This window comes from Alligator mississippiensis, chromosome 4, assembly GCF_030867095.1.
Source record: "Alligator mississippiensis isolate rAllMis1 chromosome 4, rAllMis1, whole genome shotgun sequence".
Classification (NCBI taxonomy): Eukaryota; Metazoa; Chordata; order Crocodylia; family Alligatoridae; genus Alligator; species Alligator mississippiensis.
The window spans coordinates 70806207-70821295 of NC_081827.1; the positions used below are offsets into that span (position 1 = coordinate 70806207).

General features: G+C 42.9%; 1 protein-coding gene across 1 annotated transcript in view; it reads right to left on the reverse strand.

Moving 5' to 3' along the window:
• Positions 1-15089, reverse strand: part of PTPRR (protein tyrosine phosphatase receptor type R) — a 261768-nt gene that overhangs the window by 61622 nt on the left and 185057 nt on the right. The window contains exon 7 of the mRNA XM_019493652.2: positions 664-850. Within this exon, the coding sequence (XP_019349197.1) occupies positions 664-850 (187 nt within the window). The remainder of the gene's footprint in view (positions 1-663; positions 851-15089) is intronic.

Genomic DNA, 15089 nt, shown 5'->3' on the forward strand with positions numbered 1-15089 from the left:
ACTGTGGTCCTAAATCCTAGAACTGCCTTCACGTGGATGGTTTCAAGTCACCAAGGACCATGCAGGTACAGATGTTAATTTCAGGATCAGGGTTGAAAATAAAATGAGTTGTTCTTGTTTCACTGTCCATGTGGAGCAAAGTGTAGTAAATTAACAGCATAAAAGGTAGAAAGTACAGTAGATACCCAAAAGTCTTTCAATTTAAACAATGCAACCGGTTGTTGGCAAGACAAGCAAGGGATTTTTCTGAAGTGGATAACTTGTATAAATAGTGTCCCTTTAAATATAAAATACATACATAAAACCTATTTTTATTGATATGAAATAATTCATAATGAAAACTATTTTGGGTCCCAGGTAACTTGTTTGTCATCTATCCTATTGACTTTTATATACAACATTAAAAACAAAATAACCCCCTAAGAAACCACATGCTCTAGCATGTTTAATAAAAATGGGATTGTTTAAATACCTTTGGTATTCCTTGAATATGCTCAAGAGGGTTGTATACATCTTCTTGTTCCTGACTGCCTGCTGGCATGCATGCTTCTTGCACTTATTAAAATAGGCAGTATTAAAAGTGCCTTGTAAGATAGGTCTGTCTTCCTTCCTTCCTCCATTTTGCTTTGATTTAAGTATTTTAAATAATAAAAATGTACTCACCATGAATTCTGTCTGAAGCAAATGAGAACATGTGACTGTGTCCTGTAACTGTTGTCTTGTCAAGATCCGGCTAGCTGACTGCAGATACTCCATGGCTACTTTTTCTCGAGGTGTTGGTACAGGAACAAAAGGTTCGACACTTCCCAAACTACTCATGTCCAAAGTTAGGGAGACATTAGATCCTCGCCTGCATTGGAATATAATAATACCTTCACATTAGTTCCTTATTTTATGCTAATTATTAAACAATTTGTACTGATGTACCAGGCACTGAATTATTTATACACTTAAAACTTGCATATAGTCATTTGGAGTTTTAAGTTTGCCAAGAATAACTTCCATGGGAGTTTTCAGCAGGCCAAAATTACAACTACAGGGAGTTCTAGCCCTGATTTTCAATTTCAAATGCAAATGCTTTACTTTACACATGGGAATGGAATTACTTCCATTTGTAATGTAAATCATCTATATAAAAGTTTGCAGGATCAGGGACTATATTTACAGCCCTGATATAGAAAAAAACACCATTAGGTAAACATTTTTCTTCCTCAACACAAAAATCAGTTCCTTACTAACAAGTGAATCTTTTTAAGCACTGGGGAAGAGATGGAGATGCTGAGGAAATACATACATATACATATAAACTTACATATAAGAAGAAGGGAAAAAAGGCAGAAGGGCATTATATATAGTGACATATATAGAGTGTATCTAGGGGTAGGCAAGTGAGGCACCAGCCCTGGGTGCCTATTTAGAAGGAAAATAAGACCATAACACAGGGTTGCTGCAGCCAGTATTGTGACAAGCCTGGCTCCCAGCCACAGCAGCTTGAGCCTGTGTTGCCCCAGTAGCAGCTGCTGATAGATTGCGTTGCGTTGCATGTCATAGGTAAGATTCTTACACTTAGGAATTGCCCCATATATTTAATGTAACAAGCAGAGGGGCACTGCAAGCAAGTGATGGCATATATAACATTGGCAGAGGTGAAGGTGAATGAACTTCAAATATCATAATCCACGCTATTTGGGACAGTGATGATGTGCTCTGTATTGATGAGGGGGCAGAGCTTGCATCTGAGTCCAGAACAAGGCCTGGTGCCTTGGTGAGCATAAGAGTTAGGTAGGGGTGGTGCACCGATAGAGATTTTGGGGTCTGATACTGATAGCCAATTTTTAAGGAGGCATATTGGCTGATACCGATTTGATTTCTGATGCAGCATGGAGACCTCCATGCAGCTGGTAAGTCTGTTGTGGTAGAAGGGGAGAGGGGAGGGAAGGGGTGTGGGGAGGCAGATCAAGGCCCCTGTGGTAAGGGAGGAGTGGGACTGGGGTTGGGGTAGGGGCTGGGGCAGGTACTTTTCAGCCAGGTGGGGCAGGGCACAGGACGGAGCCACGGCTTGTTTGGGGGACATGGGGGGAGGAGCAACTCCTGCTGCTGTGCCCATCCCAGGAGGGCATGGGGGCGCATGTCCCCAGATCTGTGCGGGGCATGGGCAACGCAGCTGCTGCTGTGGGCTGGGGACAGGGCAGCTCCAGGCAGCTCCAGGCTCTTCCCTGCATGAGCTGAGCCAGGCTGCACTGGGGTTGGGTGGCAGTGGTGGTGGTGCTGTGAGGGGAGGATTTTGGGGGAGGGGCCTTAGCCACCCAACCTCACCTCCCAGCACCGCTGCTGGTGCCTGCCCCGAGCGCAGCCTCAGCTCTGGACCCAGCCTGCAGCAGCAGCCCACCCTGCTTGCCATGCGCAGATCCAGGGCACACGCCCCCCCACCCTGTGCCCTCCTGGGGTGCATGCAGTGGCGGGAGCTGCCCCCTCCATGCACCATGGATGAGCCACGGTTGATCCCATGCCCCACCCCACCCCACCCTGGCTAGGCAGCGTCTCCCCAGCACCTGCCCCAAAACCTGCTCCACTCCCTCCCTCACCGCGGGACCTTGATCTGCCCCCCCCATGCCCCTTTCTTCTCCCCTCCCCTTCCACCACAACAGACTTACCAGCTGCACACTGCTCTCCATGCTGCCCGGCTGTGCTCCTGCTGCCTGCCTGCTGCGCTGCGTGCATGCATGGGAATTTATAGGCCAAATTATCAGTCACATCAGGACGATTTCTGTTATACTCAATTTTCTTTATATCAGTGCTGATCCAATATCGCACTGATGTATTGGTGCACCTGTAGAGTTAGGTAGCCTGTTGCTGGAAAGATGCTATTAGCAGTTGGGGACTCATCTATAAGCCAGGACAGGTTTGTCATCCATGGCTACCTTGAGATGGCCATCCTTTTCCAGGAGTTGGAGGTTATTTATAATGTGTCCAAGTTATTCATGTTGGGGGCAGCAGGTGACAAACAGAGGGATTCTGTTCTTGTCTTAGGGTTGGTATTGTAGCAGGTTAGAGCTGTCTGAGTCTGAACAGGATCCTGTTCTGAATAAGGTGGAACCTCAATAGGTCTACAAAACACATTTTCATCCACCCTCACTTCTCCTGATTGTATATCAGTTTTCTATACAGCAGGTGCTTCGTCATGTCCTCATTGCCTATTCAAGTGACATGGTCAGTTGTCAAAGCTGCACCTGTATAATCAGCACTTCAGTTAGTAGCTGACTGTGGCATTGGAGATAGCACTGCAGAGAACATAGTTAAAGGTTTTTTGTTGCACACTGGCCTAGTGAGTTGCAAGGAATCATAAAATAGTAGGGTTGGAAGGGACCTCAGGAGGTCATCTAGTCTAACCCCCTGCCCAAGGCAAGATTATCCTGGAAAAAACCATTCCAGCCAAGTGTCTGCCTATCTTGCTCTTAAACACATCCAAGGATGAAGATGCCCCAAACGCTCTGGATACTCTGTCCAATGCTTAATCACCTTCATAGTGTGAAAGCTCTTCCTAAAATGTGTATTTACAGCACCACAAGGAATCCTCTCTATTGGATATTTCCTCAGGCTGAGATGACTAGATTCGTTGACCTTTGCTGTTTTGGCTGGGTCATCCCCAAGTCCAGGAAACTGATGAGAGCAACATGAGACTCTATATCATATGATAAATCTCTACTGGGGAGTATTCAAAACCACTAATTTCTTCACCTTAGGATTCTAAATACCTAGATACATTTCTGATAGTTTCCTAATAGTTCCTATAGTTTCCCCTGCTCGATAGAACTTTCATTGAGATGGTATGAAACCTCACTATTCACAATATGGGGCTATAAGTACTGGGTACAACTGGCCCTTTAATAAGGAATATGTGTTACTAAAGCTTTGTTGCTCTATGCTATGTACTACTGTACAACTATATTAGTCAGCAATATATATGGTGGCAAGTCATACGAATAACAGGAAAATATGATTAGCTTTCCTCTTTGATGGAAAAGGTTTCAGGATGATTTTTACTAATATTTTACTAATATCTACCTTTTTAACACTGATTTATTATTGGTAGGTGGACCATTGGTTTCTTTGGGTCAATGCATGTGTTTGCATTGCTTGTTCTATTTTTCTGGACTTGTCCTCCTGGAATAGCCTAATCAATCTTCCAGATCCACAGAAATAATTGTTATTCTTCTCTCCCTATTTGCAAATCTCTCCTATGATGTAGTTTTCTCCCTTTCTTATTTACTTGTCAAGGAATCTTTCCAATAACTTTGGTTATTTTTGTATTAAAATACTTATCTCATGCCGTTGTGCATGAATGGAAATTACTACAATTACCCGCTGTCACTTAAGAAAAATCCTTATTTGTCAAGGAAAGAAAACATTTGCTGGAATCCATGAAGCCTAGGATTATGACATACTATACACAAGTTTATTTCAATTAAAATGATGGGTGGTTTGGTATCCAGGCCCCACAGATGGTACAGTGAGTCAGAGATAGAAGAGCAGGTGGTAGAGGCAAAACAGAGCTCAGCTGATTGCATCCAGCTGGCTACCAGTTGAGATAGGCTATGCTGCCTCATTTGGGAGGAAAATTAAAAACTCAGGAGCAGGAGGTAGATCTGATCTGATCTAAGAATTGATGGTTTTAGGATTCTAGCCTGAAAAGGACAGGGCTTGCTAGTATAGCGGAATGAAATGGGTGGCAGGTGGTATATTCTTGTATCTGCTATTGCCAGGAAACTCAATTGCATGCTTTTTCAAAATGTAATTTTGCAAATAAAAGGAGATGTCTGTGGGCTCAGATAGGCATGGCTAACAACCCCCACATATGAGCAACCACAGGGAATCTAGCACTTTCTTTCAGTTTGCCAAACATTCTGCTAAACTGAAGCCTCTGTCAGTGGAGCTCTTCATCAAACCTGGAGCAATAGAATTTCAGTGTAGCAGTGCAATGATAGGTGAGAACTTTGCTGAGCAGCTGACATTCATCATTGAGACAAAACACTTTCAGAGGCAGTGGTCCCCATTGGGGCAGTACTCTCAGAGCAGACATAAAGAGCAGAAGAGAGCTGGAATAAATATAAACACACTAAGTACAGACAGTCAAAAAGCCTGATGCTGAATCAATTCAATCTTTGCAGGTCTAAGCTGTGTAGATTGAACTGATAGGCAAGTGAACAGACATTCACTTTTGATTCCAGAAATGAAGCCATATGTTTGGAGTGGCCTGGGCCAGAAGACCGGAGCACTAGACCATGCCTCCCTGCCCAGTTGGAGCAGATAGCTTGGGCCAAGGCTAGCCTATCCACCCTGTGAGGGGGCGGGTGGTTGCAGGGGAGGTACAAAGCATCCTAGGATGGGGGACTGTGAGTTAACTTGAATCTGGAGGGGATCTGGCCCAGATGTTCACTAAACAGATTAAACCTAAATCAGTTCAGTCTGATACTACATCCATCCAGGTTTATCTTAAACCGGTTTTGGCTATTTTGAAAGCTGTTTATGTGCATTGAACTTCCATTGTGCTACAGATTTGAACCAGTTTCCCATCACTTATACCGATTTATGTGTAGCTTCTGTCCTCAGCCCATAAAAACCAATCAGTTTTCTTGAATCTGTGAACAGCTATTTCTTTAAGTGGGTCTTACAAGAGTTACTTGACTCATACACTGAATGAAGGAGACCTTGGTCGGATTCCTTGGTTCTGAGTGATTTTTGGAACAACAGAAGACCAAATCAAATATGCTAAAAAACCCAAATGACTAAAATTAATTGAGCTAACACACAACCCACACTTGCCCAGTCCTATTCAACACCCATTTCCTGTGAGCCAGGGATGAAGATAGGGTTCTCCAGAAAACCCTGAAAGGCAAGAGATTGGGCTGATACAGACGATTGGGAATGAGTTCCAAAGGCTCTTTGACTAGACACTTCTATGCTTTTCCCCTCTTATATCCAAGGGGCTTCAATTCAGTCAGTCACCATGAAGAAAGAGGCAGTCTCAGAAGGGTGGCTGCAGTCAAGTTAGCTCTTTTTAGAGCAAAACAAACTTACTGAAATCAGTCCAGCAATGAACAGTATAGAGAGAAGTGTGAAGGGAGCCTGATTAACTCAATTACACTCTTTTTGGCTGAGAAAACATGTGCCAAACTGGGCCCAGTCATAACTGTCTGAAAGGCATATTCAATTTTTTGCTGGTAAAAAGAAAAAAATCTTATTGTTGTATAACAAAGTGCAGCTAAAATGTTAATATTTTCTTTGGCTTTTACATTGTTATATCTGTCAGCTTTCCTGAAAGGGCTACTTCCTTTTTAACAAAAAATATACCTGAGCTAATTATAACTTTGAATTTATAAGGTTTTTTTTCCATTTCAAGGGATTATTCAAGAAAATTTTTGTTGAGAACTATATTACTTATTCTGAAGTGTAGAAACACTATTTCAACTCCAAACTGAACACACTTAAAGTAAAGAAAAGGTAGGCAGGTGCCAAATGACAACTTATCTAAGATAAAAAATATTTTTGTGTGTATGTAAGTATAGCGGATATAGAAGACTGGCAGTAGAGATTTTTTTTTCCATGAGAACATTAATCTGAAACTACATTTTGAAGAAAAAAGGTTTGATTACTGTGAGATTTAATAAAAGAAATAAACTTTCTGCCATTATTAGAAGCACTGATTAATTTCTGTCCAGACAGACCTCACATATCTGGACTTATTTACTGCTGCATGAACCAGCTTGAATTGTTCCTTCTGCACTGGACTGCAAATGGAGCAGGGACCAAGGTGTTTAGGAGGAACTCAAAACAAACCAAAGCACAGCCATTAAGTTCATCTTAGTGCAGGGAGTTCATGAATCTGTCACAGTACATATAGATAGCAAGTTGTAAGGCTAGCATAAGAAAACACAGGATTGACTCAAAGTCTCTGAAACCTGTGGAAGTATTTCAATGACTTTGATAGGTTTTTTGGATCAAGTTCACAAGAATTATCATAATAGGTAAGACAAGTGACCCTGCTACTTCAGTAACTTGTTTTTTTCAATCAACCAAACTCCTTCTGCATATCAGGAGGTCTTGAGAAGCATTTTCAGATCCTGAGACACAATTGCTCTAGGAGTTCCTGCTCCTGTTGTACATTCTGGATGTCATACAGTTTATACTGTACACACACACACACACACACACACACACACACACACACACACACATCCAGTTAGAGTGAAGCAGTTCTGCAAATCTGACTTCTCCATTTAAGAATAATTGTAAAGCTTCCAGTTCTCATGAATAATATCAATATTCTACTATACAGCATACAATCTGAGCTAAATGTTGAGGGAACAGAATTGCTTGAGATAGGGGGGAGTGATTTCAGTCTTTGTGGCTAAAGTCACCCCTTCTGGAATTTCTCTGGGATTCTCTATTGATGGGAATTATGATTAAACCTAAATCATAAAGAAACTGTAGAGATTTAAAAAAAATGTACATAGTTGCATACATGTTCACTTTGCATCAGCGTGAGACCATCTCTTCTGATATGTTACAGGGTGTGATAGGCATCTCATTATTGGGTCTGTAAATCAAGTTACTTCAGGAAGTTACTTATGTCTGTGTATTGTCTAACATCAAGGCCAGGGAGGGTATATATCCCTTGGACTGTGTGATTAAGAATAATGATAATAGGTCCTCTAAACTCAGTCTAATTTTGTATTTTTAATAATACTTTTTAATAAATAGCATTTATAAAGCAAATATTAACAATGACCAAAATGTGGGGGAGGGAGGAAATTAATGCAATGTTTATTTGAAAAATCCCTAAAGGAAGCTCCACCTGTCCACCTTAGAGGGTCATCAGGTTATGGAAGGCAATTCAACATTAGCTAGGTCATTTCCAGGTCTACATTTAACCTAAAATTAATCCTCAATTCGTGATTATGAAAATCCAGTTGCCCAACAAGTTTTCCCAATTGTTTATTTAAGCTTAGTAATTTCTTTAAATACACGCTCCAATGTTTACTCAGCACTCTTTAAAAATGCAGCGCCTTGTGTCTCAGTCCTTAGCTTTTCATTCTGGTTCACGGTTTTGGGAATCAAATACATTTGGTTGCTGCCCTCCAAGAGTCATTGCCCTTTGCCCTTGGAGTTTCAGACAAGGGAGTTGCTTCCTTTTGTGATCTCAATCCCCCATTCCTTTGCTGAGTTTCCCTGTTGCTGAGAGCTATCTGTTGAACTTAGAGCAATGTCATCTGTGCAGGTAAAGGAAGACATTAATTAGCTGGAAGTACACTTTTGGCTGTGATTGCAGAGGTGGGAGCTGGGTTTGTGTTCTAAGATCACAGTTGTAGCTGTGCGAAACTCATCAATGCTATTCTTGGTGGGACAGGAGGAAAATAACTGCAATAGCCTACATTCTTTTCTTTTTTTTAATACCCACCTACTAGTATATTTGAAGCCTGATTTTTTTTCTTATACTGGCATGAGCTAGGTACAGACATCCAAATAGCCCAAGGTGGAATTGATCTAAGTTACTGTACACAGTTTTTTGGAAGCAGTGTAGTTTAGATCGGTTGCAAACATATAAGTGCCTGGTAGGTGAGGAGGAGAGGGAAGGGCAAATCTTATAGCAGGTTCTGCCATTTTTAAATCAGTCTATGTATGCTAAACTTCTGTTCTGTTATGGGTACAGACTGGTTTTGTGTGCCAGACTTCTGTTCTGTTACAGGTAGAGATCGGTTTCCAATCACTTACACTGGTAAAGTGTAATGTCTGTACCTGCCCACAAATCAGGAACAATTGCATTAAATCTAGGGGAGTTACACAGTTGTAAAATTCATTTAAATCTGGTCTATGATGTCTTACATTTAAACTGTTACTGGTAGACCTATAATTTCTGATTCCCTGTATCAAGAAATGGCATTTAAAAACCTCTTGTTTAAACATTGCTCACATTTCAATAATATACTTCAGAGCTTGGTAAAAATATAATTGATACAGATTTATATCCTATAGATTTAAAACTGATTTTTTTAGAGGATGATATATGGTGATAACTAAAAAGGAGGGGAACAACAAGCCGAAGAGAGGAAAGAGGTGTTCAAAATTATTTATTCCATTCATTTCATCTAGTCTCATCACAGAATTATATTTATTACCTTCTTATCTAGTCCATAGAGAAGATTTAAAGCAGGGATGTCTGACCTTTTTGAATGTGGGGCCAGATCATGAACTGTTTATCACCCAGTGGGCCAGCGAGCTACATTCAAAGACCTCACAGGAAGCGGTATCACATCAGGAAGTGATGTCATGTGATCTTTGACATCAAAGAAGTTGCAGGAAGTGACAATGAAATGAGTCTAACCAGTTCAAAACGCTCCCTGTATAGCATCCACCTCTGCCACTGCTTGGGACAGGATACTGAGCTAGATGGACCACTGGGCTGACCAAGCATGGCACTTTTTATGCTCTTATGTTCTTCGGCTGAGCTTTCAAACTATGGCTGAGATTTGCAAAAAGGGGTAGATAGGTATGTTACAAAGTTGTCATAAAAGATTTAGGGCCCTCTAAATCCCATTCATTTTAATGGAAGTTGGCCTTTTGACTCAGCTTTGAAAATCTCAGCCCAAGATGCCAACCAAATAAGTAAAAATATATTTTGCATTTCTATGCAGTGCATCTATGTGGGGCCCCCCAAGCATTTTACAAACATTCAATGAACCTCAGGACATCCCTGCTTTTCAGAAGAAATATGGTGGTGAGGACATTCTGGGAACATCTCTCACTCTCTGTGTGTGATCTGCTTCTACTGTCCTTGGACCACCCTAGAAGGGCCCTTACTGCCTCATTTTCAGTTCAGAGCAGGTATAGTATAAGTAGGTAGGAAGGGCTTATTTTTTGGCAGCAGGTTTGAGTGGCTTGAAGCTAGTGAAGATGTACTCACAATTAGTCACTGACCAGAGTGGAAACACAGTTGTCCTCACTTATTAACATGGCTCCAAGGCCCTACACTGTCTCTGCGTACATGTTGTTCTCATGTCCTCTTGCTTTCCTAAATCTCATGAGAGTAGAGGATTCCCATCATGCCTCCTGGACTGCCATCACCAGATAGCTGTCCTGGTTCTAAGGTTGTGCTTCTGACTCTTTCATGGACTCTTTTAGGGTGCATACTTAGAACTCTGGCTTTTCCTTCCCACCCATTTTGCTGAATTGTGATTATTCCTACAGGGCATGAATTTAGTTCAGTGGCTATGATTCTCCTTTCTCATACAGAGGCAATGACTCTCACAAAGTATGGCATATTTTAGTAGGATAAAAACATTTTGAAGGCCACACAGAAAGCAATAAGCAGTCTTTACTCACATGAGCTTACCAGGTATCAACCACCTGCTACTTGGGTTCCTGGCAGGTACAGACACAAGTTTATTAGCATGTTGTTCCAGAGTGAGTTCTCTGTGCCATAGCCTACATCAGGTCTCAGATCTAGGGCGCCTGACCCCTCCCCCAGACATAGGCTTGTCAAGTTATACCAATCTGCTGGCCGGTGCAGACCCGGCTGGGCTCCTCCCATCCCTAGCAGCACATGGGAAGCCAGCTTCAGCTGCATCCTGGCTGGTGCTAACTCCGCTGGGTCCGTCCCATCTGGAGCAGCATGCAGCTGAAGCCGGCTTCCCACAAGCTACTGGGGACGAAAGGAGCCTGGCCGGGTCTGCACTGGCCAGCAGAAGCGGCGGCGGAGCCATGTGCTGCTCAGGACGGGACGAGCCTGGCCAGAGCAGCAGGGGTTGAGCTGCATTTCCCCCCTGCCTGCACTGGTGAGTCCCGAGCGGCACATGGCTCCACCACCGCTTCTGCTGGCCAGTGCAGACCCGGTCGGGCTCCTCCCATTCCCAGCAGCACGTGAGAAGCCAGCTTCAGCTGCATGCCGCTTTTCCTGGCTGGTGCTGACCCGGCTGGGTCCGTCCCATCCGGAGCAGCATGCGGCTGAAGTCGGATTCCCACGAGCTACTGGGGATGGGAGGAGCCCAGCCAGGTCTGCACCGGCCAGCAGAAGCGGCTGCAGAGCCATGTGCTGCTTGGGACGGGACGAGCCCAGCTGGAGCAGCAGGGGCTCAGCTGCATTTTGCCCCTGCCTGCGCTGGTGAGTCCCGAGTGGCAGACGGTTCCACCACCGCTTCTGCTGGCCTATGCCGACCTGGCCGGCCTCCTCCCATCCCCAGCAGCACGTGGGAATCTGGCTTCAGCTGCATTCTGCTCTAGATAGGACAGACCTGCCCAGGTCGGCACCAGCCAGCAGAAGCGGCGGTGGAGCCGTGTGCCACTCAGGACTGACTAGCGCAGGTAGGGGGAAAGTGCAACTGAGCCCCGGCTGCTCCGGCCGGGCTCATCCTGTCCTGAGCGGCACATGGCTACTCCTCTTCACACACGCACCGTGTCAAGCTGACACAGTGCGTGTGGGAACCTTGTCCCTTCCCGAGCCCTTCAGCAGCCATTAGGAAACTGCTATGGGGCTAGGGGAGGGACAAGGGGTGGGAACGAAAATAAACCGTGTTTACTTTCATTTCCCGTTGCAGCACCACAGGCCACAGAAAACAGCTTGGCGGGCTGCAAGGTGGCCCGCAGGCCATATGTTGGACAAGCCTGATTTAAAGCAATCTTATTATCTTATTTATACATGAAGAAAATTCTGCAAACACTTGGGGTGAAGCATGGTCCCTACTGTGTCAGGACTGTCTTGCAAATGAAATGAGGCAGACAAACTTACCTCTGAATGCTAAAACACATACATACACCATTCCAAGGCAAGCCCAATGTTTGAACAAATTTCCTTTATTCATGACAGAGAGATCTATCTTGCTCTGAAAATTCCTTTAGACTTCCAGATTGAGTAACTCTCCAACTGGTCTTCTAAATCTGATGAAGTGAGCTTCAGCTTTATATCTCTAATTTAGTTATTTTGTAAGGTGCAAAATTACTCTGCCTTCCTTTTAAATCTGTGACAAAGATCCCCAATGAAAGACAAAAGACAACTTTGAAATGATGGGGATTATTATTTTTTTTAAATGAACAGCTATTGATTTTCATTTTCTGAATACGCTACAGAACACATCACACAACACGCTATGGCTTAGAAAGACCCTGACAAATATACAATACCTATTAACATAAACATCCTCTGATTTATCTCTTCTCCTACTGTATGTAAAACAATCTCACAGGCAAAAATTCAAGGAAATTGTGAATAAAATCTCTGTGATAATACATTGATACACTATATATAGTCTACTTTTCATGTTTAAGTGTCAAAGAGCTCTATGAAATATTGTTTTGTTTTTCATGTTTACAGTTAGAATAACTGAGGCACACAGATGTCAAGGTCTGGGTATTTCAAAGGACCTTTGATTTCGGTTGCTTAGATTTCTGGATTCTCAACATTTTCATAATAATTTCAGTTTCTAGGAACTGTGTTTGGCATTGTGTGGACTAAGAGATCTAAGAAAACCCACAAAAGCCCAAATCACACATAAGTGAAGCATTTAAAAGGTGAAAGTCATAAACAAAAAACCTCATGGTGCATCAGCAACAGAAACAGGACTAGAACTCAGGGGTGCATTTGCTCCATCCAGCCTAAGTGTAGGTATCTTATTTTAAGCTGCCTATACCTAGACTGGCAGCGGGTGCACAGAGCAGTTTACTGCTCCTGGGAATGGCGTGTATAGGTGTTTGCCATTTACCATTTCCAGGAGCTACTTGGGGACACCAGCATAAGTAAATTCGGGGAGGGGGAGAAAGAGTGGGTGTGATCAGGGGGTCTGGAAGGTCTGTTGTGGGCAGGTTGGCATGTCTGGGGGCTGCTGGTGAGTCCGAAGGGGGGTGTTGTCCAGTCAGGGGGAGGTGGAGGTGGGGAGAGTGTCAGGGTGCTAAAAATTGCTCAGTCAGGGTTGGGGGGTGCACAGCCCAGGGGATAGGGTGAGTAGCTGGGCTCTTCCAGCCCCAGGGCTGCACAGGGAACACATGCAGGCATTTGCAAGATCATCTTAAACCTTTCCTAGATTGGGTTAACCCGATCTTGATCTAAGTTAGTGCATCTACTCAGGTGAACTAACTTAGATCAGGTACACCATTTTTTGCCCAATTTAACCCCCCCTGAACACCTGCACAATTGGAGATTTAGATCAACCTAACCCCATTTTTTCAGCATGACACAATTAAACTGAAAAAATGGCCATTTTCATTACATGTACAAGTGCCCATAGAATCATAGAAAATTAGGGTTGGGAGGGTCCTCACGAGGTAATCTAGTCCACCCCCCTGCTCAAAGTAGGACCAGCCCCAACTAGATCATCCCAGTGAAATTTTGTCTGTCCAGGTCTTTAAAAACCTCCAAGGATGGAGATTCTACAACCTCTCTGGGTAACCTGTTCCAATGTTTTACTACCCTCCTAGTGAGAAAATTCTTCCTAATATCCAACTTAAACTTCCCTTACAGTCCAAAGATGATGGCCAGTGGCTCTGCAATCACATCTGCCAACTCCCTCAACACCCTTGGGTGTATCCCATACTTGTATACTTGTATAACTTTTCTAAACAGTTCCTAACCTGTTCTTTCACTACTAGTGGTAGCTCACCTCCTCCCCAAACTGTGCTGCCTGGGGCAGCAGGCTGGGAGCTGACCTTGCCTGTGAAGACTGGGGTGAAAAAGGCATTGAGCACTTCAGCCTTTTCTGCATCCTTTGTTACAAGGTTGCTTCCCCAATTCAGTAAGGGACTCACACTTTCTCTGATCCTCCTCTTGCTACCAACATACTTGTAGAAACCCTTCTTGTTACCTTTCACATCCCTTGCTAGCTGCAACTCCAATTTCCTCTTATTGTTTATTTCACAAACCTGCAGACAACACCTTTCAAAATCACAGACTCAGCCATGAAGACCCATCTTCAGCAGCAGCTAGGGTTTCAGGTTTAGTTAACTAGGAAAGAGAGGTTGAGTCAGCTGAGGATTTGACTCTGTTCCTACTGTATGCAGGCAAAACTCTGGAAAAATCTTTTTTTTCTTCATTCTGCTTCTAGAACAAGGTGTGAATTATTTTCTGGGGCATGTTGTTTCCAGACAATATGGCAATTGTATTCCATATGCTAATCACAGACCCTGATCTTGCTTCTACTGATATTGGTGTGAACAGACCAATAACATCGGCACTGAAGCCTACACTCCAATTTTTTAACAATTTAAAGCAGTTTTTAAAACCTATTCAAACTTCAGCGTGTCAAAATGAACTAAGGAAACAGTTTTGACAAGTACTTCTGGATTAAATTTTAAGCAGTCAGTATCTGGTTAGGACAGGAATGGCTCAATATCCTGTGGAGGAAAACAGCTGACATAAGAATAGTTTCAGCTTTCCCTCTTTTAATTATGCTTTCTAATGTACTGCCAATTCACTCCTGGTCTGCCCTCGATAAGTCCGTGCTGTACTGCTTCAAGAACTGACTGTTCAGAAATGCAAAGCTTATACAGCCTCCCGTCCTTTCCTGTAGATTCCTACAATCAAATTGCAGTTTATCATGCAAACCTTACTCTAAAGCTGAAATTTTTATGGTACCTCACAGATCTATTTGTGAGTTGTGCTTACATGTAGCACTTCATTATGGATATAAGCTTATTTATATATTCAGAGTTAAAAACCAAGATAATCATTTTTTACCATTAGTTATTTGGATTTGTTTCTTAGCATTGTGTGAATGTTTACTAATTTATAGTTAATTTTTATCAGACAATGAGGTTTTAAATACAAACAGACTGACTAGATGCAGGAACATTTAAATAAGAACTTAATCGCCCTTTGTACAAACACTTAAGAGGGCAAGGTCCCTACCCCAAATGGCTTATACTTAAGATGAAATAACATGTAATGAGAATAATAAAGAGGATAGCAAAGGTACGGGAAGCAGAAAGATTGTAAGGATAACAACAAAGTGATGTGGCTATTTATATTAGCTAATTGATTAGTTCAATTTTTATGTTTAAATAAGCAAACAAGAGCTACTTGAAAAAATGTTTTTTATTCTTTGGTA